Here is a 25,180-nt window from a genome sequence, read left to right as displayed (position 1 = left end):
ATCGAACCAGAATCTTTGAAAAGTGGTAAGTACCAATAATAATTGCGTAATAATTATTATTTAAGAAATGTTTAGAATTAGCATCTGGCTGTAGTTCCTGCAGACAATAGATAGACCCGTTGTCGTGCTTGCTCTGTCGAGTCGCACAGATTCAGATATGGTGATCAGACTGACATCCTGATTCGGATTTGTTTCTTATTTTATTATGGCTTGTGGCTTTATACTTATATCTTTTTTTTCTATATGGTTAACTGATAAATATTGACTTTATTGTATTAGTCTCGTGTATAAGTCTAGAGGGCCCTTTGCTCGTCACGTCAACTTCACAACTGGAACTTGAACAGTGTCTGAACAGTCCTTTTACTACTAACAATACTAACAACAGTTGCTAGATAGATAGTAGTCATTGCTATTGCTAGATAGCTAGACTAGAATAGTTAGTGGGTCTGATATTACCATATATGATGGAACTTGGACTCTGAATATATAGTTATGCCCATTACATGGATCTGGTGTTGCTGATATGACTGTCAATCGTATGGGACTAGTACTCTGAATATATAGTTTTGCATCATTGATCAAAATGATCTGAGTCTGAGATGTTACTGTTACAACAGTTACACTCACCCAACTCAATCACTCTAATTATCTCTGTGACTATGGGAGGGAATTATGGATCCATTGACTGATAGGATTGTACTAGTAGTCTGAATATATAGTTTTGTCTCAATGATCTGAGAAGTAACTCTATTAATTAACTCTTGACTACTTGTTTGTTCAGCCACACATCGACTCTTTCACTGCCAGTAAATTTGATTGTTTTTGTTTTTCAAAAGGAGGAAATTCCTCTTCTGACTATAAAATCGCAGATTTCTGCAAATCCGAGGAAAACTGTCAGCACTGATTTGGAATTAAGACTCGAAGAAACAATTAAAGAGGAGTTGACAACATTTTTGTGTGAAAAGTGAAAAGAAAAATACAATTATACAACACAGGAAACAAAAAAACAAAAAAAAAAAAAAAGGAAATGAAAAGAAAATGAAAGGGTGATTACTGTTGGAGATACCAAACTTTTTCCATCCATAGAGAGTAGGCAAAATGACTTACCAAATCAGTTGTGACAAACTAAGAGTCAGTATTCAAACATACGTTATTGGGTGTTCAATCAAAATGAAAATTTTGAATTTTCAAAATTTGCTTTTACAAATATTGTGCAAATTCGCTTGCCACACTTAACTTTGAAGGCCATATTGATAACCAGTGCTTAGAAAAAGAATAAAACGCACACACACACACACACACACATGTGAATGATAGTTTAAAGATCATAGATATAGGGTTTTTTCGAGGCCTGCAGCTAACAAAAGAAGATTCCAGCAGCCTCAAGCTATCTGTAGGTCTCATCAACACAACGTCTCAATATCCCACAATCAATATAATATCATATAATTTTTTTTAAATAAAAATTTTTAAAATATGTCTTTAGAGTCCATGGGAAAACTGGAATAACCCTGGAATCAGCTGCATTGCAGCACTGCAAAGTGCGAGGAGGTGACTTGCTCAAGGCCAAACAGGGCCGTTGGGAGTCAAACTCAGTACCTTCCTGGTACGAAGCAGAGACTATACCATTGAGCTACAGATATTATTTCCAAGGGTAAAAAAAATGTCATTTACAATTTTTACATTTCACTACCTTCCTTCTGAAAAAATTCACAGAACAACACCTGTTTTTTTTGTTTTTTTTTTAATTGTTATCTAAATGGCAGAAATTCAAGTATCAAAAATTTAATTCATGGGGCCAATCACCCTCCAACGCCTGCTACCGACTGTATGCATGGAATTGGGATGGTATTCCTTTCACACACTTTATTTGGGTCAATAGCAAAACACTTTTGAAAGAAACATTTGTCATTCTTACACATGAATAAGAAAAGCAAAAAAGAATCTCTTGCAAAACATGTTAAATCTTTAAAAAATAAAGCTTCTTTTTTGTAGGACTTTAAATCCAATTAACTAAATAAGTATAAATATAGAAGCTATGAATGAAATATGCTAAGTATATATATATATATATATATATATATATATATATATATATATATATATATATATATATATATATATATATATATATATATATATATATATATATATATATATATATATATATATATCAAGGATTACTATACTGAAAGGATTGACATGTGGAATCTTCAGCCCCTGCTAGTGGGGGCCATTGGATGGATAACGATTTCAAGCAAAACGACTACTTTTCTGCCTTGGTACAATTTCCTTGAATGCGCAATAATTGGTTCTGTTCTTATGATTTCGGTACTTTATAAGAAATTGGTTAATTGGCGACCGTAAGTTTTAAATAATATTTCTTATATCTTGAATGATATGAAAATATATAAAAAGTAGTGAACTATCAACAATTTTACTGGAAAGTATGAACTATTTTTTATGACGCCCTCTTACAAATTGAGTGATTGGGTTTGTTTTCATTTTTTAAAATCGAAAGTACGAATCTGCTTTCAATTGCTTTTAATAACTAGATAGATCTATGGCTAATTTATCGAACCAGAATCTTTGAAAAGTGGTAAGTACCAATAATAATTGCGTAATAATTATTATTTAAGAAATGTTTAGAATTAGCATCTGGCTGTAGTTCCTGCAGACAATAGATAGACCCGTTGTCGTGCTTGCTCTGTCGAGTCGCACAGATTCAGATATGGTGATCAGACTGACATCCTGATTCGGATTTGTTTCTTATTTTATTATGGCTTGTGGCTTTATACTTATATCTTTTTTTTCTATATGGTTAACTGATAAATATTGACTTTATTGTATTAGTCTCGTGTATAAGTCTAGAGGGCCCTTTGCTCGTCACGTCAACTTCACAACTGGAACTTGAACAGTGTCTGAACAGTCCTTTTACTACTAACAATACTAACAACAGTTGCTAGATAGATAGTAGTCATTGCTATTGCTAGATAGCTAGACTAGAATAGTTAGTGGGTCTGATATTACCATATATGATGGAACTTGGACTCTGAATATATAGTTATGCCCATTACATGGATCTGGTGTTGCTGATATGACTGTCAATCGTATGGGACTAGTACTCTGAATATATAGTTTTGCATCATTGATCAAAATGATCTGAGTCTGAGATGTTACTGTTACAACAGTTACACTCACCCAACTCAATCACTCTAATTATCTCTGTGACTATGGGAGGGAATTATGGATCCATTGACTGATAGGATTGTACTAGTAGTCTGAATATATAGTTTTGTCTCAATGATCTGAGAAGTAACTCTATTAATTAACTCTTGACTACATGGAAGGGAACTATAGATCTGATTCTGATGCTACTCATTGACTGTAAGGAATGAACTATAGTATAGTAGTCAGATTTTTTTATGAATGGCGCATGTTTTTCTAGTTTTTCTCAGATGTCCTTCTATCAAAAGTTGTAAAACTTTGTGTCAACCTCCGAATCAATTTCTATTAACTGAATAAACATTTTGGCCCGTATTGTGATGCCATATCACAAAAAAGATTTCTTCTTCACGACCTATAAAAATCTACTTTAAAACCCCTGTCATAAAATTAGAGATTTTACTCTGCTAAAAATGTAAACATTTTCGCACCACAAAGTAAGATGAATTCATCGTTTTTCAAAATAATCTTGTGACACGGTAGTTCCGGCTAGTGGTTATGAGTTCATATCATACTATTTTCCGAATAAAAGCAACACACATTAACTGTTATAAAGTAACAACTAATGTAGTTTGCATCCCATTTTGACTTTGTAATTTATTGCTTTTTATTTACATCACGTCACAATTACCGAAGACTGATATGAATCTCTAGCTTTAACTCATTTGAACTAGTGATTAAATACTCAAAATTGTCAAATTAACAATGAACGTTTATATTTAACTTTGAAAAATTGTATCTATGCATGAACGTTTCACACAGCATTTTAAGTTTTCTTTTAAACCTATAAGCTCTTAAACAATACGATATGATACGGAATCTCTATCGGTTCCTCTCTCGTAAGGCTGCGAAAAGAAGTCCACTTTTATCTATCGATAAGTCATTAATTAAAGAGGACAGCTATGGAACTGGAATTTCACAATCAACCCTCAGTTTTGCATGTTATTGTTTTTGAACACAAGCACATATTTGTGGAAACATTGTATCATAAATTGATGAATTTCTACTTTTGACTGGTCTACATTAAATTTATGTAATCCTCTTTGGCATAAAGAACAAGCTATTTCTCAAAAATTTGAAATCAAAATAATGTTGGAAGCGCGTAATGTTCACTTTCATTTGTATTCATCAATAACGTATATTGCTTGTTATAAAATGTAAACATGTCTGTCGTTCCTTCATATTCGGATTCTGTACGAACATCATATAAGTTTCAATTAATTGAACATTCCATTTTAACAAATTCTTTCAAAATGGATAAGCGGAAAATCATATTTTTGACACTATAATCATATTTAGATTCCAATACTTACTAGTTATCGATTTTAATATAGCTGTAATAAGTGAAATTCTTTCCTATTGTTTTAAAATTCGTGAAAAAATATATTTTACTAGGACAAAATGATCCAGAGGTTCATACAAATTTTTGCAGCTGTACATTGTGAACAGCTGAGAAAAAGAAGACAAAGGTGCGCCCCTTATTAAAAATCCGACTATTGTATCCCTTAGTAGATATTTTGGTATTCATCTTTTTCTTGGGATCATCCTCCGCAGATTACCTCCCTTTGTTGATATTTTACATCTCCTTTCCCCTTCATGTAATTGTTCACCTTCATCTTCATCATCACTTTACATGTACATTCATTAATCAAGCTTCTAAAGAAATTATCCTGAATCAATCACTATAAGGTCAGTTTTTAGAATATCTAACTACTCATCCTTTCCGTTTCTTGGCTACTCTTATTCACTGCTGATAATAATAATCATTAATTATTTTTTTGGACCCAGAATTCACAATCACTCTCTAAAAAGGTAGATCTTGCCATATAATAATGCCCCTGCTGTTATTTTGGTGTAAATTTTCTCTATGTTTTGTTGGCCCCCACTAGCGTTGCCTGAAGATTCCATGATTGTCCTTTCAGTATAGTTGTCCTTGATATATATATATATATATATATATATATATATATATATATATATATATATATATATATATATATATATATATATATATAGCCCTTTTACTTAATACCCTGATAAGCTATTATCAAATAAGAATCATAGCGGCCATCTTTTCAAAGAGCTTAAACAGGACACCCCCAATGCACAATACTGTCATGACCCACAACAGCAGTTTGATTTGACTATTATATAATATAATGAGTTGTCTCTGTTCGAAAAAAAAAATGTAATATATATAACTAACAGGCGTCATGCCCCGTCGTAAATTTAAATGTTTCTGTTGGCCAGGGATCCCTTATATAATGCTTTGAGCATGTTTAGTGGATATTGCGCTTTATAAAAGCTCTATCTTTTTTTAAAATCTAGACTTAGAGATTATTCTATTCCTTGTTTTAATTTGCTAGTTTTAAAAAATCATAATCTTGGAACATGCAAGGATCATTTCCATACAATATAAAAAAATCAACTTATTTTTTCTTCTCCTGATTGCCAAATTGGCTCCGTCCAGATTTTATCAAGACAGTTGGCCACTATGAAGAATATTTCTATCCAAAAGTAACTTTGTTTATTTCAAAGGGTTTTACGGCGCTCACAACACATTTAGGTCATATCAGCATCAGTAAAAAGGAAGAAAATTGAATAGTAAAAACATTCTAGATGTGCAATTAAAAGGACTTGAGGAAAAGTATGACATAGGGGAAATCATTCAAATAGGGAACAGATGTAGATTCCAAGAGCACACTTTCAAAGTACTTAGTTTGAGATCACCTAAAAGTCTCATCCAGACACAAGAGGAATACACTAAAATGTTTACAAATCATATATAATATGTATACAAAACATAATACAGTGCATAACAGAGAGATGATTTACAAGGGAAAAAATATCATCTCCCAAAACAGGGCCAGGACAAAACCAAGTAATCTCATTCGAAGACAAACACAGAAAGCATGTTGGAAAACAAATATCGGGGGATAGAAGACACAGTAAGTGCCACCCTGTACTATCGGAGGGCAAGAACCCCACCTAGGCACTATGAAGAATATTTCTATGGAAAGTAACTGGTATTCTAGCCAATCAACAACACACTGTTGTTTATGTTGACAATAGACAAGAATTTTTAAAGAAAAGAAGAAGCAAAAATGGATTTTTTATAAATGTAAAAATAAGTTTTCAATATACTTAAAAGACCGTGGAAGGAAAAAAAAGTATTCCATTGAAAGTTGACAGCTACTACAATACCGTGCAATACGTTTACTGAAACATTGTCTCATTAAAGCAATCACATAAATAGAAGATGTGATCCTCACATGCTGAATAAATCATAGATACTTCTTCCAAAGAAAAATTGACTTTCCAGCACAGCAAGGGCATACCTGCGAACTTTGACCTATTGTGATCCATCACCTCAAAACAGAATTTTGTCTGTGTAGTTAAGATGCTAAAAATTGAATTAATAAGGAGAGACACCACATTTGGTTCAAGTTTTTATGTTTTATTAGGGAGAAAGAACATCAGCTTTTACACTGACAAAATCTAAAATATCAGATTTCCTAGCATTTTGACTTTAAAATCAGTTGTTGTATGTCTGCTCACCCTAATGTAATCCATTTTGAGGCAATGGGTTATATATGATGCATCTTTTCCTGTATTTTTTTTGTTTTGCTTTTTTTTTTTTTATTTTGGGGGGGGGGGGGGGTGTTAATCACCTGAACAAGCCAAGAAAAAAAAAAATTATTTTTTTTAAACCAAGAACTTACAAAGTCTGAGATGTCAGCTTTGAGCGTTGCATGAATCCCAGCAATGAAGGGGGTGGGTGAGTTGAGCACTTCAAGTAAGGTCGATGGGAGAACAGGTATATACACATATCTGTGGACAGAGAATCAACAATGAGTTCGACGATGAATGTTGCAAACCATTTGAATAAGTTCCGAAAAACGTGTATTTCAGACTTTTATGTTTAACACTCAAAACATTAGATCCATTTGAGAGAGACAGTTGTTGTTCATGTGACTGTTTTATGCCTTTCTTATCGGTTTTTTGGATCAAAACGTATTGAAGTAAAAGAATGCTAGGTTATGCCTTTGATGTGAATATAAACTAAAAAGGATTTTACCATTTTTGGACTCTGTAACTTTAATTGTAAATAAATAACACACTAATCATTAAAGGTCCTGGATAGGAAATGTGGAGGCAACAACTGGCAAAAAGATAATCGACTGCTCTGTAACGGCCTTTGAGCATGAAGAATGGCATTCCATGACATTCAACCTCTGTACGGAGACAGAACTCCGGTAAAGTAAGTAACAGAGCTGCCAACCCTATCTGATGAGAATGTGTACAATGGGACCTCAAAATGGGGGAGATTTCATAAAAATGGGTACAATCCTGAAATTGACGGAAAATAACCATTGTGAAAGTAAGAGGAAGGTATAATTACATAAAGTCACACCACACAAGCTCAATTGCAGCAAAAATGATGTTCCCAAGACTATAATCAAATCCTTTCAGAATTCTACCTCCCAGCATGAAGATCATAATTGGTCAAAAAATATGTGAATATCCACTTGGTCACCAAGGTTTCTCAATAGGCTAGTAATAATATGAATTACAAGTAAAGAAAACTGAAGTGACTCTGCACACTGAAAATGGGTACCATCTTGGGGGAAATGTGTACAAGCGTACAATCACTGAAAATGCGTACAATTCCGCATTTTTTGTTTTACTGTTTTTTTTTGTTTTTAATGGTTTTACAGCACTTGCAACACATTAAGGTTATATCAGCGCCAGTAAAAATGAAGAAAATGGGATAGTAAAAAGTTCTAGAATGACAATTAAAGCACAAAAGAAAAGGTAAGACAAAGGGGAATTGGTTCAAATAGGGAACAGATGTAGATTCCAAGAGCACACCGTCAAAGTACTTAGTTTGAGATCCCTAAAAGTCTCATCCGGACACAAGCACAGGTCCCAACAAAGAGGAATACACTCAAATGTTTACAAATATAATATAATATGTAAACTAAACATAATACAATGCATAACAGAGAGATGATTTACAAGGAAAAAAATATCATCTCCCAAAATTATAACTATACATTTGACTGTTTCCCTCCCAGCCAAGGAACTCCGGCCAGGGTCAGGAAAAAACCGAGTAATCTCATTCCAAGACAAAGACAGAAAAAGCATGTTGGAAAACAGATATAAGGAAATAGAAGACACAGTATGTACCCCCCTGCCCACTATGGGAGGTCAGGAACCCCGCCCAGTACAAACACTCAAAATGCGTACAATTCCGCATTTTTTTTTTGCAGTAGGTTGGCAGCTCTGAAGCAATCATTAAAGATGTTAGATATTACAATAAATACACACGTGTATTTCAATGGGTAATGCAAAACAGCAAGAGCCCGACATGCTTGACTCAGTCGGTTGCAGCTCTCGGAGTAGAACAGGATCTTGTGATCAGTAAGTGCTGCAGAGAACACAGTCAGGGTGTTGTTAATACCTGCATGGCACGAGGAGAGGAGAGAGGGAAAAAAATACATATATTAGGCAGGATCTATAAAAAAAAAAGTAACATGTACAGCACAGAGAGGGGGGTCCCTAAAGCTCAGTTGGTAGAGCACTCACTTCACACGCAAAGGGACTGAGATCGATCCTGGGCGAAGTCGAGATTTTTTAACCCCCCCCCCCCCCCCCAACCTTGTAACCAGCAGTGATTGGGTAGCTGGGTCTTTTAGATCTGGTGGAAAGTTCTTAGCAATAGACTAGCTTCCTATCAAAAATTTGGGATTGAAATGAAGATGTAACAATGACAGTGGTAGCGATAATGATGATGATGATGATGCTTTTAAGAATTATGAGGATGATGATGATGACGACGATGATGCTTTTACGAATGTGATGATGATGATGATGGTTTGGAATAATAAAATACTATGTAGATCCTTAAAAAAACGACTGGACATTAGAGTTGGTGTATCTGTCACACCCTGTAGTTACAGAGGTTAAGAGATTCAATCATACCTAGCTCATCAAAGAGAATAGCAACACAAGTGTCACTGCTGGGTAAGCTTGAGCTAAGTGGAGGCTGCAATGCTTGTCTGTCCTTGGCTCCGATGGAGAAACGGACCTGGGGACCACCTTCAAAGGAAAAGAAGAATAAAGAAAATGAAGATCAAATTTTTATACATTTGGTTAATCAGGTGACTTATTAAACAGACAACAATCTTGGAATCAATTTTCAAAAGATATATATTTTGGTATAGTAACTAACATTGAAACAAAAGAAGATTTACTGAAACCTTCCACAGGGTTACCAATTCAGGAGGCAAAAATTTACTGACCTTTTACGCAAACACACCGACCAACCCCTTTCTAAGTCCTGAACTCCAGTAAAAAGACATTGTGCACTTACTTTTTTCCCCCGTTTAGCAGGTGATTGGGAAATATACTGAGAGTTTAAAACATACTGAATTCCGTAAATATATAGAAAATTGGCAACCTTGCATTCAGTTTTGGATATAAGTGAGGAATTTTCATTTACCAAACTCTCCTTTAGATTAATTATTTAAATTTAATTTAGGCTTACCTGCAGGGGGTACCTGAACACATCCTAAAATATTGCCAACCAAGGTTTCAATTTTAACAGGCAAGTTTTCAATGAAAACTGTGTATATCAGCCCAAGACAATTCTGAAATGAAAAATAAATAAATAAATAAATAAATAAATAAATAAATAAATAAATAAATAAATAAAACAATACAAAATCATGAATGTATATGTATCAAAATGAATAACAATAACTAGACTTATTTTCATGATCATCGTTAACATCATCATTATTATTTTTAATATCTAAATCATCCTCATCATCGTTAATAATTAGAATGCCATTTCCAGACAAGGATTGATAAAGATCATCTTATCCTATCTTTAAAAAAAAAACAATAGTAACACACACATACCCTAAAAGTGTCAAAATACTCATGACGAGAGACTAAAATGAGGGACTTGGGTGCAAACATAGATGAGTGATGAACCATAGTCCCTTCTTGCTCTTCTTCGTCATCATCTGGCTTGCTGGGTGTGGTCGCTACAGTCTCCAGGAAGGTGAAGACTGCACAGTAGTGTCTGTCCCCATCCATATCAGTGAGGACGGCTGTGTAGAACGATGGCTGTTTTCTCTGGGTGGAGAGGCTCCATCCCATGGGTTGGCAAAACTGGAAGTTAAAAAAAATATATAAATAAATAAATATTTAAAAAGCAAGCAGAAACAAAATAAAAACCTTTTTTTTTTTAAATTCTAAATCATTCCAAGATTATATGAAATGTGTATATTGATTGGTGATAGTTTTCAATTATTCTTTTTACTTCAAACTTATCAAAAGCATCCCTTAGAGCCATTAACTCTCTCGAGTTCATATGCATGGAAAATCAAACAAATTTGTTTGATTTTCAATGAGGGTGAACTCGAGAGAGTTAACCAATGATATGATAATAATAATAATAATAATAATAATAAATAACAAATGAACAATTGAAAAACAAGTTGCTTCCTCACCAGCGGCAACCCTTGCATAAAAGGGCAATCATCCCAATCTCTCTCTGGAAATCGCTGCAAGATTTTACCACAACTGACACCTGCTCCTGTAAAGAAAAAAAATGTATTTCAACGAAGACGGTAATAACACGCTTTGATTGACAATCCAATGTCCGGACATTAGTCATAAGATATATATTTTAAGTTTATATTAATATTAGTTCCTTTTATTTTTTTCAAATAAAAAATTGCTCAATTCAAATTAAAGTGCTGTCAAACTAATGAAAACAATAAATAATATAAATACTACATATGAGGCACTTAATTATTGAGTATGTTAGAATCGTCATGTGGTCCCCTACAGCTACACCATCATGTGTTCAATGACAGTAAAAATGGTCCATCTTATGCAAAGATAATGGGAGGCTAGGCTGACACAATACTACATAAACAAAAAATTTGCAATACTAAAATATGTTGATCATTGCATCTACAAAGAACACCTGACTGCTCTATCAAACACTAAAAAATAAAAAATTGGAAAACAATATTTTCAGCGCAATAAGTTAAACCTTTCAAAATTTGATGTGTTGATCTTCCCTCGATGGGAGTGATCTATATACCTTGCCATGTGCTCGAGGTCATTGGTCACATTGAAATATGTGCTCAAAATGACCCACATAGTAAAAAGTGTTCACAGGTTGAGAAATATCCAACATCACAATTGGTCATTTTGCTCAGCGTGACTCATGGGTATGTTTACAATTTTCATAAACGCAGAAGAGTGTTTACATTTATTGAGAAAAGTCCAATCGTGGTACTGCAACAAATCATGTGATGGATGAATAGGTTGGACAAAAACATTAATTTTTTTATTAAATACCTTTTATGAATGACTATCGATCGATGTAATTATCTCTTGTTCATCTTAAATTATTGTCATAGTCATTTGTTTGTGCACTGGTTTGTGTGAGTATGTTATTAAGGTACGGAAGTAGATGTGTACACGTGTGTGAGGAATTTTATCCACACTGAATAAGTCTATGCAATTGATTTAAAGTACTTTGAAGTATTGGCATAAGCTATAAAATATTTTTTTAATTCTTTTCATTTTTATTATTATTATTATTGAGTATGAGTTCATCGTAGAGGGCCGGTGGCCCGTTGATGGTCTTTGAATCGGTCTCCACCAACTTGTGGAGGTCGAAAGGCTGGCTCCAATGGGAAATCGGTACTGTATTTTAGATCCTGCAGGAAACTGTCAATTTGGCTTTTAAAGCTGTTTATGCTTGGCGCTGTAACTATTTTTTCAGGCAGGCTATTCCATGCCTCAACAATTCGCTGACTAAAGAAATTTTTTCGGATGAAAAGAGTGGTTAATATGGGTTTGTCTATATAGTCGAAAGATCTTCTGACAAGTCCCAGGATTCTATTTGCTTTGTTAACAGTCTTTTCACAGTGCTGGCTAAAATTCAATTTGGGGTCCACATATACACAAAGGTCTTTTTCACATAAAGTACTTTCCAAATTGATTTCAACTCCCTTACTATACTTCATCCTGTAGACATATTGGCTGTTGTTGTTTCCTAGGTGCATAACCTTGCATTTATTTGCATTGAAACGGAGTTGCCATTTTTTAGACCACAACTGAAGTGTGTCTAGGTCATCTTGCAGTCGGCCAGCTTCTTTGACATTATTTACAGATGAAAAAACTTTGGCATCGTCTGCAAACATTTTTATGAAGGAGTTTACTGCTTCAGGCATGTCGTTTACATAGCATATAAATAAAACTGGGCCCAAGACACTACCCTGGGGGATCCCAGATAGAACTGGTTTCCATCCTGATGCTTCACCATTGATCACTACTTGTTGTTTTCGGTTTAGCAGAAAATCTTGCAACCAACCCAACACACTGCCACTAATTCCATATTGTTAAAGCTTATAAAGTAGGCGTTGGTGAGGGACAGAATCAAAACATTTTGCAAAATCTAGGTAGATGGCATCAACCGGCATACCATTGTCAAGCATTTGAGTCCATTCTCAAATACATTCAAGGAGTTGGGTAGTGCAAGAGCGTCCACTAAGAAACCCATGTTGGTCATGTGACAAAAAGGGGTTCATAAAGTTCATTATGGCTTCTCTAAGACAAGATTCCATTTGCTTGCAGATTACTGAGGTCAAGCTTACTGGTCTGTAATTTGATGGGTCCGATTTTTTACCTTTCTTGTAAATAGGACATACGTGAGCATTTTTCCATTCGATTGGGAGTGTCTTTCTACAAGTGACCTATTAAAGAGTATTGTCAAGGGCTTGGAAAGTTCATTACATGCCTCTCTCAGTAATTTAGAGTGGATCTTGTCTGGTCCCATTGCTTTAGAGGGGTTTATCTTTTTTAGGTTTTCTGGGACCTGCTTTTCAGTGATAATGGTGTCTTCAAGAAACCCATCAATGCCACTCCGTTCAAAGTCAGGAAAGTTTGAGAGATCTTCTCTAGTGAATACTTCAACAAAAAAGTCGTTAAATATCTCTGCTTTTTTAGAGTCACTGCTAGCTGTGGAACCATCGTTCCTTTCAAGGTCTACTATACCACTCTTAGATTTTAGTTTAGAGTTTGCATATTTGTAAAATGGCTTTGGGTTATGCTTTGATTTAAAGGCTAATTGTTTTTCAAAGGCTCTTTTAGCTTTTCTTACTTCCCATTTCGCTTGGTTTCTGAGCTTAGCATACTCAGAATATTCTTCTCCTTTTAAGGTTAGAAGGCATCTTTTAAAGGCAGCATGCTTTTTCTTTATAGCGGCAATTGTTTTTGTATTTGTCCATATGGGTTTGCGTTTTGAGTTCATATTGGTAGGCTTGCGTTTTGGAACGTTCTTATCAACAGTATCATGTAGTGCTAGTTTGATTATTTGCCACATCTGTTCAGTGTTCTTGTCCGATAGTAAATCAGACCAGTATTTGTTGCCAAGTTCTTCACATTTTGCATCAAAGTTCACCTATTTAAGTCACCCATAATAAGGACATGGCTGAAACCAGTATTGTTAGCCTTTATAATCATTTTATTTAGCATGTCATTGTTTATGTCGGTGCTATTTGGAGATCTGTAAAGGGAACCAATCAGTAGATTATCTTGTTTGCGCAAGTGAATATTGATCCACACTGATTCAGATGCTGTTTTAGTATCTTTAAACAGTTCGATTTCTATGGCCTTAAGAGCCGTTTTAATGTAAATTCCAACACCTCTTATTTTATTATGGTCTAGGTTACTGAAAAATTCGTAGCCAGCAATGTTTAGTTCAGAGTCCTGGACGGCCGTAGATGTGTTTTTAGGTAGGAGTTCTGAAATTGCCATCACATCTGGGTTATTTTCTTCTACGAGTACTAAGAGCTCGTCACGTTTATTTAGGAGTGAGTCAGCATTAAAACATGCACAGTTAAAACCATACTTCTTGTTAAAACTATTAAAACTATTTACAGTTTTTATTATTATCATTATTATTAATGAAATGATTTCATCAAAATTAAAAATGTTTCAAGAAATACAGTAATATATTCAAACAGGTATGGTACATGATGGACTACGACTAAAACTAAAAGTCAAAGTCAAATCAAGGAGTCAAAAAGGCCATTTATCTGTTTTCAATATGAGACCAATTCTACATAAATTTCTGGAACGCAGCTATAGATTTAATAATGCACTCAAATTGTTCTTATCTAAAAATTTAGGCAGAAGATCCAAGGAAGTATTTGAAAAATGGCTGTCATTATTCCCAGACGCCTGTCTGGGGATAATGAAAATTCGTTATCCCCAGACAGGTGTCTGGGGATAACCAATTTTTGTTATCTCCAGACAGGTGTCTGGGGATTACGAAAATTGGTTATCCCCAGACGCATGTAGCAAGTGGGCAGAAAGATTTTATGCAAAATGTCAAACTAGGCGTGAAAAATACCAAATATTCTGGAAAAAATACTAGTGGTTGTGTCCCAAAACAGTTAATATATAAAGTGATATTTAACACAAGATGAAAGTAAATAGTGATCAAATGTCAAATCCAGCTCTTTTTAAAAAAATATTTTAAAGCAAATGGATCAACGAAATTTCTTTTGTTACTTTGATCTGAAAACTGGCAATTCGACTTTTATTTTCAACCAGGAAGAAAGTTGTTAATCATTAAATCTGTTCATAGTCCACCAACCATTTAAATTTTCACTACCTACCTACCTGTTAACTTTATTAGACCTGTAAATGAGCTCTATAAAAATTGACTGAAACTCTTCGACAAACTGAAGATTGGAGAGGAGAGTGATAAATACAATATATCAAAATAGTGGGTGTTATTTCTTACTGGAAGTATGACTGCCATAATTTGATGTAGAAGGAATGCTAAATAAGCATGTCATTCATATAGCTAAAGATGACTTCATCAAAGTCATATTCCTGCCTCTGGAATTTTTTTTACATAGAAAAATAATCACCATTATCATCTTTAACTTCTAGCCATGACCAATTGAATTTATTCCTCACGGGACTCACATCTTTATCGATGCTCGACAAGTCTGAATTGCGATCCACGAACAGCTCAGCCATGGTGAGAACATTAGAATAATGTAGCAATGAGCAAACTTGATTTTCAATCAGTAAATGACAGAGAAAAAAAAACTTAAATAAATATGACTTCAGGCCAATACACTGAATTATTAAGTAGAAGTGAATTATCAAGAAGAAACTTCGGCAGGCGTAGCGGAAAAATTCAAAGAATCGAAATGAAGGTAAATCGCCACAAAACAGCAAGCTCCTTGGGCTTGAGCAAAACAATGCCAGAAAACGTCCTGATTTGCACGGGAATTAATTAGGCTACTTACCATTGTTCCTTATGATCAGGTACTCAATCAGTGAAGAAACGGTCAACCAGTTTGTTTACAACGTGAGGCAATCGAAATGTGCTTGTAGCAATCTATCCTACCTTTTCATTTGAAGATGTCTACATAACGGACTTGCGGCATTCGCAATTTACTTTATCATAGTTTTGAGACTCGAAGGGTAAATGTGGTCAATTTTGGCTTAGATGAAACAGTGAAATTTATCGCTCGGTGGCTCAGTTAAAATTGGCTACAGTTGGGATCACGACGGATTGGAAAGTGAAAAAATAATTTAACGAAGGATGTGTGAAAATACCCAGGGAAGTGTTCAGACACGCCTTTTATAAAAAGCGTCGCTTTGTCTTGGCAATATATACATCGTTAATATAAACGGTCCCCATGAGCTATGCGTAGCGCTGTGGAACACTCCTAATTATTTTACGGTCATTCGACTACGATTTGTGAATTCTTTCTTTTTTTATTTCTTTCTTTCTTTCTTTCCTTTTTTAAATATTTGAATTTGACAAATTGACTGATTTCAGTTAATTGACTGAGAATTTACAGGTCTACTTTATTGATCATCTCTTGTTTCTATAATTTGCTCATTTTGGCCACAATTTTGGGGATGACCGGGAATTATTTTTTATTTTGCGGACGAATTCCTAGGCCATGGTGTTGTTCGTCCCAAAGCCCAAAACTGACACCTGTTATTTTCCTGTCTTCTTCGCACAAGACAATATAATTTAGTATCACACATCCAAAAAACTAGATCCAACAACATATTTTTATTCGAATCAGAGATGAAAATAATACCAAAACAAGGAAGCAAAAATGGTGGAAATATGTTTAGCTCATATATGAATTTAAGATATTCCGATAGCGGTGTGGATAGACAGCTCAGTGGGTTAGGCCACCTTTCATTTTACTCCTTTTAGCTGCAGATTCGAACCGGTCGCGACCCCCCCCCCCCCAACACACACACACACACACACACTTTTTTTTTTTTACTTTTTCTTTCTTTCTTCCCAATTGATGTTCATTGTTTTCACTTTTGTTCCGAGTTCCGAGCAAGAGTTTTTTTAATCAGTTGAACTTTTTATTTCTCCGATAATATTATTTCATTATTTAATTTGATCTAGATCTATTATTGTTTTTTTTTTTTTTTTTTTTGGTCAAATAATAATAATAATTGTAATAATTGTTATTATTATTACTATTACCATCATAATCATTATTATATTATTATCAATAATAATATTATTTTTATTATTAATACTCTTATTATCATACATTACTATTATTTTTATTATTATTATTATTATTATGATTATTATTATTATTATTATTTTATTATTATATTATTATTATTATTATTATTATTTATTATTATTATTATCATTATCACTATTATTATTATTATTATTGATAACACTATTCCCTGCTCCGAGGGAAATCTCTCTTTTTCTTTTTTTTTATATTTTGACCTAAACCTTAGAGTTGTTTGTTTGCTAAACCTTTATGTAAAATTCCGTTTCTGAGCATGAATTTCTTAAATTGTTTTTATTTTTAAAACAATTATTGTTGTTTTTTTTTCTCCTCTATCTGACCATTTGGCATTTGGTCACTCTCTGAATATTTCTGTATGTTTGCTTTTTAATTATTTATTCTTTTTAGACACTATTTGAGATCGGAGTGGGGACGAATATATTTGCTAGAAACTAGAAAAAAAACGAGAGAGAGAGAGAGAGAGAGAGTTTAATTTTTTTTTAAAAAGAGGTGGGGGAGGATGGATGGGACATTTATCCCTTTCAACGTTCTGTAAAAAGAAGACAGAATTTTTAAAAAAAAAAAAAAATTCACGTTACCAGGATTCGAAACCACAACGTCGATTCTGGTCAAACTTCCAGGGCAGACGACTAAACCATTCGGCCATGACACCCTCTTCGAAGTCGACGCATATTGTGTATATGTAGTAACAACTGATTTTAATGTTGGTTAATTTTATGTTTTTATAGATATTTTATTAACTTTCCATATTTCTATGTGCATTTGGAAACATTCCATATTCTGGAATATGGATAATTGTTTAAAAGAGCGGAGTTTCAAATATGCGTCTGGGGATAACGAATTTTTATTATCCCCAGACAGGTGTCTGGGGATAATCACAGCGTTAAAAAATTACAGTCAGAAAAATTTAATTGCACACTCTATAGCTGCTGTTGATGTTATTATCATTTTCAAGGTTCTGGTCAGGAGAAACATTTCTCTCTACTGCTGATAAATTGGCACAAGAACAACAACAAAAAATCATGATTCTCTCTCTCTCTCTCTCTCTCTCTCTCTCTCTCTCTCTCTCTCTCTCTCTCTCTCTCTCTCTCTCTCTCTCTCTCTCTCTCATGCACTCAATTCCATTCCCCCATTCCAGAATCACTCAATGGAACATCAAATGACACTATAGTAGACTATTTTTATGATGACCTTTTTATTTTTCGTGGGGCTTGGGCTTGGGGCTTGGACTTAGACTTAGGGGATTGTCACCATCATAATCTAGGCACTTGCAAGAATTTTTCAAAATAGTGATATCGGTATTAATTTAGCGTAGAAAAATAAAGGGGAGTGAAACATTTATTAAAGTGAAAAAATTATCGCTCTATCTCAACTAGTTAAAAAGTTATGACCTTTTATGTGGTGAAAAATCTCTATAGAAGCTTATAGGAAAATATGTGACCAAAACACAGCAACACAATGGATAATCAAGTATAATTCAGAAACGGCTTCAGATACAACTTTGAAATTTTTACATGTGGTAATTCAACATCTCTGTAATACATTGCAAACAGAAAAATAATTATCTATTTAGAGAGAAAGGTATAGTTTAGAGCTGAAACAGCTGAAATCAAGGAAAAATAGATCACGACATGCAAATGAATGACCTATTGGAATTATGGAAAAGTCGACAATTAAATATTTATTCACATGTAGATAGACCAAATACACCACTGAATCGGCGTCATTTAGTTATTCACTTTGAACTTTTCAAAATGAAAATAGACCTCATAAAAGCAGAGATATGGACTGATAAATGTTTGAGGTGGTGTATTAATGTTTAAAATGATCGAAAATAGGTGATTTTAAAAACGTCCGCTCCCCGTTCCCCTCAATTGGACAGACGTCCGTCAAAGGATGAAAAACGTCAAAATCAACAGTGAAAAATCAATCGGAAAAAAAAAGGAAGAGAATTGTAAATTATAAAATGAATGCATGGACATGAAAACGCCAATTAATTAAATAATTTCAAACAAAAATAACTTCCATAAATGGAATATATTGTAAGATATAAAGATGTAAAGTTTTGATGTGGATTGACGAAGTTATCTCTCAAACGCAGCAGACGACAGGAAGTGAATCAGTATAAGAAAATGGCAGCTTCTGTAAACAATCGAGGCCAATTACTGTTTTTTGGGGAGCTCTAACTTTTGAGTGCAAACATATTTTGCTCTGAAATTTTTAGAGAAGCTACTTTAATATGTATCTCAGAAGGACTTGTTTTTATTAAGAAGGACCATCTCTGGTTTAAAAGTTATAAGCGTTTAAACACATATACTCTCTTTACACAAAGATTTCTCCTCAAAATCATGATATAAAAAGATAATAATATTAGCATCATTGTATGTAGAATTTTATGCCCTTTCCAATGATATATAATACATGCCATTTCATTCCACTGAGAAAGAAGAATGAGCAATTTAAAATCACTCATAAATTTTTTTCCCTCAAAAACGGAAACAGAAATCCTCGCCTGTTTTCAACTCGCGAGAGCTACTTCTTGCAAGTGCCTACATAATCAGTTTGAGTTGCTGAATCAAAATAGGAAGCAAAGAGGTGGGAGCATCCATTCAGTTATATACAACTCTAGCGTAATAGTATTAATATTAATAAACACTTTCCATACAATTTTCTCACACACCGAACTACCGCTGTCACAGACATAAAAAGAGTTGCAATACAACATCAACACAGCAGTAGCAGACGGCCTTCACTTTTTCAGACGACGGGTCTCTAAATTTACATAAAAATCCAATAAAAACAATTTTTTTCTTACTTTCTTTTTCAAAGTCATATCCAACGACCACAAAGTAGTCGGCCAGACGCGACATTCCAACGATCCACTTGCAAAACTTTTCAAATCAGTGGATCATGCAATGAAATTTTATGTCCAAATATCCAAGGAATTCATTCTATTTCAGCTTCCGATACCCTGTTCGACGCCATCTTGAATCCATCATTTCATTGACTACTTTGTACTTTATAACGTAAAAGAGTTGATTTCGGTTCCCTATTCATCGATTAGTGTGTGCTACTAACTTACTACGTTGAGGGACTGAATGATTCCTGGCATTTTTTCCTATCTGGGGCATTCCACTTAAAGTATGCGGTACACATACAAGGGGTCTGCTAATTCACTGCCAAATCGTTGGGCTCGGGGGTTTCACACTGTTTTGCCGTGTTCTCTCCAGAATCCCTAAATTGTTATTGACTCCAATACGGCCGCATGCCATTTGCATAAGTGATTACCCAAGTGCGAGCCTCCTGATTGAACTCATTTGACGAGCATAATTTACTCGCTGAAGGCTCGCGCAGAACACGTCTGCATAATATAATGAATAGCCAGTTGTATAGATAGTATGCAGATGACGTCACTCAGGCCTTTGTTATTGTTTTTGCCATCCGCGTTTGTGAGTTGTTCTCACTAAACTGTATTAACCAGACTATAAAAGTTCATGGTTACACATGGTTTGTGTGTTGGTCCGTTATACTTCCGGATGGCAATGTTGTGAACTCCTTGGCCAAGCGCATTCTATGTATACTTTGCCACTATGATGTTATTGTAAAACATTCAGGTTTAATTTTGTGTTATTGTAATGGGTTCGACCAATAGTACCCTGAAACCCATGTGTGTGTGTGTGTGTGTGTGTGTGTGTGTGTGTGTGTGTTTGTTTGTATGTCGTGTGTAAATAAAACGATGAAGCAGCAACAACAAAAAATGATTAAAACATTGATAAATGCATTAATAGAAGGATACGTACAAATAAAATCACGAGGAGATATACATATTTACAAACACACATGCACACACAAACAAGCACATGCGCACTCACAATCACATCATATTATGAGGCCAGGGACCCCTTATAAAGCGGTTTGAGCACTTTTAGTGGATATTGCGCTATATAAAAGCTCAATTTTTGTGGTTTATATTTATATATATATATATATATATATATATATATATATATATATATATATATATATATATATATATTGAATCGTGTTTGATACAAATATGGTACGAAAAGTGCTCGACATGTAGTAATGGAGCGAATTATTATTTAAAATATTTACCACAATGTTTGGGGCAGTCTACATCAATGTTTCAGGCTTAATTTGCCATCTTCAGGACTGAGTTGTTTTGTTGACTGTTGTTGTTTCTTGAAGTCAAGAAACAACAACAGTCAACAAAACAACTCAGTCCTGAAGATGGCAAATTAAGCCTGAAACATTGATGTAGACTGCCCCAAACATTGTGGTAAATATTTTAAATAATATATATATATATATATATATATATATATATATATATATATATATATATATATAGGTACCTTTACACTTTGTCAACATTTTAAACAGTGGATTGTTTTTCTAGTATAAACAACCAATTCTTCTGAGCCATAACATAATGAATGCCCATAAGAGCCTGGCGAAGTTTCACGAATAATAGCAATTGCTTGCTACCCTTGTATAAGGATGCTATCGTTATCGCAAAGCAAGCCTACTTTCCGCCTCATCTAAAAGACCCAGCCATTCACACAATCACTGCTGATTGAATGGAGTGAAGGTTAGGGGGGGGGGGGTCTCAACTTCATCTTTTGTGTGTGAATCAAGTGCCCTACCAACTGAGCTATGTTGACCCCAAATGATTTACGATGGTGAAATGGATATCGTCTTATAATGCTAAATTGTGATAGTGTATTGCGAACAATGAGGAGGAGAACAAGAATGTCGGATGTAGAAAAAGAAGTGGAAGTGTAGGGTGTACGGGAGGAGGAGGTGGGTGTGGAGGAGAAGAAGAAAAAGAAGAAGGTGGAGGAGGACGAGGAGGAAGAGAATAATAATAATAATAAGAATAATAATAATAATAATAATAAGAAGAAGAAGAAGAAGAAGAAGAAGAAGAAGAAGAAGAAGAAGAAGAAGAAGAAGAAGAAGAAGAAGGTGTGATGATGATGATGATGATGATGATGATGATGATGATGATGATGATGATGATGAGGAGGAGGAGGAGGAGGAGGAGGAGGAGGAGGAGGAGGAGGAGTAGGAGATAGAAAAAGAAGAAGAAGAATGGGTGAGGAGGATGATGGGGGGGGGGGGGGGGGGGGATGGGAGGAGAAGGAAGAAGAGGAGGAAGTTTGTGTAGTTTATGAAAATTAAATTGGTTTGATATAATTACGCACCGAATGGCTATCACCTGTGAGATAATGATGATATTATATCATAGAGAAATTATTTTTTAGGGAGATACAACCGGGTTTGGATATTATGATATCATGCAGATGCAAGCTTTATTAGTTTCCCCTCCGTTGACAAAACACTTTTTTCTCCATTGTGGCCAGACAGCATTTAAATTTACTTCGATAAATATTAGTTTTAACCTAAAAAAAATTGACGTTATTCTTCTTCTTTTGTTCTTTAGAGCCATCGGGCACGTGGAGCTTGTGTTTATCCCGGTTTTTATGGCGTGAAACGGACAACAGCAGTTGCTTGCAACCCTTTGAATAGGACGCTAGTCTATCGCATAGTACTTTCCGCCAGTTCTTACAAACCGAGGTACCCAATCACTGCTGGGTGGACAGGGGGTCAGACATAAATTGCAACTTCACTCGGTATCAACCTCCCCCCCCCCCCCCCCCCCCCTCTCCCTTTGCATGTGAACAGATAGTTCTCCCAACTGAGCAATCGAGATCCCATATTATATGAATTTTAACACGGTAATTTTATTTTCTTCTCTTTTCAATAAGGTCCAAGGTGGTTGGACTTATCCATTCTTTATGTTCCGATTTCTTTACCCCAATACCTCGTGGCAAGTTGTTATGTAGACTTCCTTGATCTTTGCCCAATGTGGGAGAGGATATAGGAAGAAGACGATGGAGGTGGATTGGACACACGCTTAGAAAGAATGACTCAACTATAACAAAGAAAGTATTGGACTGGAACCCTCAGGGCAGAAGATCAAGGGGAAGGCCACGAGGAACATGGAGAAGAATTAAAGAAGCTGATATACAGAGAAGTGGTAAGATCTGGAATGAGATAAAAAAGTTGGCTCAGGATAGAGAAGGATGGAAACTGTTTGTCTGTGGCCTATACCCTGACCCAGGGTGAAAAAGGCAATGATGATGAATTTTATTTTCTTAAAGTCTCAAACTCGAAAATTAAAAGAAGTCCCGGGTCTAATAATTATTAATAGATCGATAGTTATTTTAATAGATGGATATTAGGAATTAAAAGGGTTTTTTTTTTTTTTCGTTTTTTTTTTTTTTTTTTTTGTCCAAAATGTGAAGAAAAGGCGTTCTGTCAGTGTGTATAATAATTATCAACGATCCCTCAGCTGTAAGCTTTGCTCGCGGTTTGTTTATGAAGCGGTTTCGTGGTGAGAACTGAAGGTAGACGAAACACGACGAAATCTACTACCTGTGCATTAAGGATACAGTCATATCGTGGAATCCCAAACACAGTAGACACATAAATAAGAGCGAAAGTTATGTTGCTTGTTATTGGTTGTATGCGTTTAAGTAGCATACTCACAACAACCGTCAACCGGACATAACGTACCAACACACAAAACTATTTATAACCTTTAATGTTTATAGTCTGATTTATAGAATAATATAGTGAGAACTAATCATTAAAATAGCTATCTACCTGTGCAATACGGATACAGTCATAGCGTGGAATCCCAAAACCCACAAGACACATAAATAAGAATGAAAGTTGTGTTGCTTGTTATTGATGGGTATGCGTTTAGGTAAAATACTCACAACAACCGCCACACTGGTACAGTCATATCGTTCGTGGAATCCCAAAACACAGTAGACACATAAATAAGAGTGAAAGTTATGTTGCATGTTATTGATGGGTATGCGTCTAGGTAAAATACTCACAACAACCGCCAGCCGGATGCAATGTACCAACATACAAAACTGTGTGGAACCTTAAATTAATGTTTATCGCCTGGTTTATATAAAAAATACAGTGAGAACTGAGAACTAATCATTAAAATAGCTGTCTACCTGTGCATTACGGATAGATAGTATGCGCTTGGCAAAGAAGCTCATAACATTGCCATCCGGAAGTACCTATAACGGACCAACACACAAAACTGTGTGTATCCATGAACGTTTACAGTCATGTTAATACAGTTCAGTGAGCATTACTCATAAACGCGGGTGGCAAAACAAAAAAACAATAACAAAAACCTGAGTGACGTCATCTTCGAACTATCTATAGATAATGCAGGTGACGTCACTCAGGTCTTTGTTATTGTTTTTTGCCTCCGCGTTTATGAGTAATGCTCACTGAACTGTATTAACCCGACTATAAACGCTCATGGATACACACAGTTTTGTGTGTTGGTCCGTTATACTTCCGGATGGCAGTGTTATGAGCTTCTTCGCCAAGCGCATACAGTCATATCGTGCGTGGAATCCCAAAACACAGTGGACACATAAATAAGAGGGAAAGTTATGTTGCATGTTATTGATGATATGCGTTTAAGTAGCATACTCACAACACCGCCAGCCAGATGCAACGTACCAACACACAAAACTATGTGGAACCTTAAATTAGATGTTTATAGTCTGGTTTATAGATAGTATGCAGATGACGTCACTCAGGCCTTTGTTATTGTTTTTTGCCATCCGCGTTTGTAAGTTGTTCTCACTAAACTGTATTAACCAGACTATAAAAGTTCATGGTTACACAGAGTTTGTGTGTTGGTCCGTTATACTTCCGGATGGCAATGTTGTGAACTCCTTGGCCAAGCGCATTCTATCTATAGAATAATATAGTGAGAACTAATCAGTAAAATGGCTGCCTATCTGTATATTACGGATACAGCCATATCGTGGAATCCCAAACCCGGTAGACACCTTAAATAAGAGTGAAAGTTATGTTGCATGTTATTGATGATATGCCTTTAGGTAACATACTCACAACAACCGTCAGCCGGATGCAATGTACCAACATAAAAAACTATGTGGAACCTAAAATTAAATGTTTATAGTCTGATTTATAGAATTTCGTGCGGAGTAATCATTAAAATGGCTGTCTAAAAGCATTAGCAAAGAGCTGAGTGACGTAAATTTCGTTCTATCTATAACTGTAAGAAGATTCCAAAATGGACCCTTCTTATAGAAAGCAACAAAACTGTCACTATTTATGCTCCCACTAATATTGGCGCTTTCTTTTTATAGGCATCAAAAGTCTTATTCCTCTGTATTTGTGTTTCCTTATACTGTGGTTCTCACTTCCTTATAGGA

At 34.9% G+C, this 25,180-nt stretch overlaps 1 protein-coding gene across 4 annotated transcripts in view; it reads right to left on the bottom strand.

Moving 5' to 3' along the window:
• LOC144978777 (myotubularin-related protein 13-like) overlaps positions 1-19,885 on the bottom strand; it is an 84,134-nt gene extending 64,249 nt beyond the window's left edge. For all 4 annotated transcript variants that reach the window (XM_078925253.1, XM_078925256.1, XM_078925257.1 and 1 more), the window contains exons 1-7: positions 19,687-19,885; positions 10,749-10,834; positions 10,153-10,407; positions 9,776-9,878; positions 9,211-9,327; positions 8,557-8,689; positions 6,948-7,056 (exon numbers count right to left, since the gene is read on the bottom strand). In XM_078925253.1, the coding sequence (XP_078781379.1) occupies positions 6,948-7,056; positions 8,557-8,689; positions 9,211-9,327; positions 9,776-9,878; positions 10,153-10,407; positions 10,749-10,834; positions 19,687-19,741 (858 nt within the window). In that variant the 5' untranslated portion in view covers positions 19,742-19,885. The remainder of the gene's footprint in view (positions 1-6,947; positions 7,057-8,556; positions 8,690-9,210; positions 9,328-9,775; positions 9,879-10,152; positions 10,408-10,748; positions 10,835-19,686) is intronic.
• Positions 19,886-25,180: the final 5,295 nt, after the last annotated feature.

The sequence above is a fragment of the Berghia stephanieae genome, chromosome 8 (genome assembly GCF_034508935.2).
Source record: "Berghia stephanieae isolate SIO BIC M18660-M18661 chromosome 8, UCSD_Bste_1.3, whole genome shotgun sequence".
NCBI lineage: Eukaryota > Metazoa > Mollusca > Gastropoda > Nudibranchia > Aeolidiidae > Berghia > Berghia stephanieae.
Note: the sequence above shows the minus strand (reverse complement) of the source record. Positions and strands in the feature narration are given on the sequence as shown.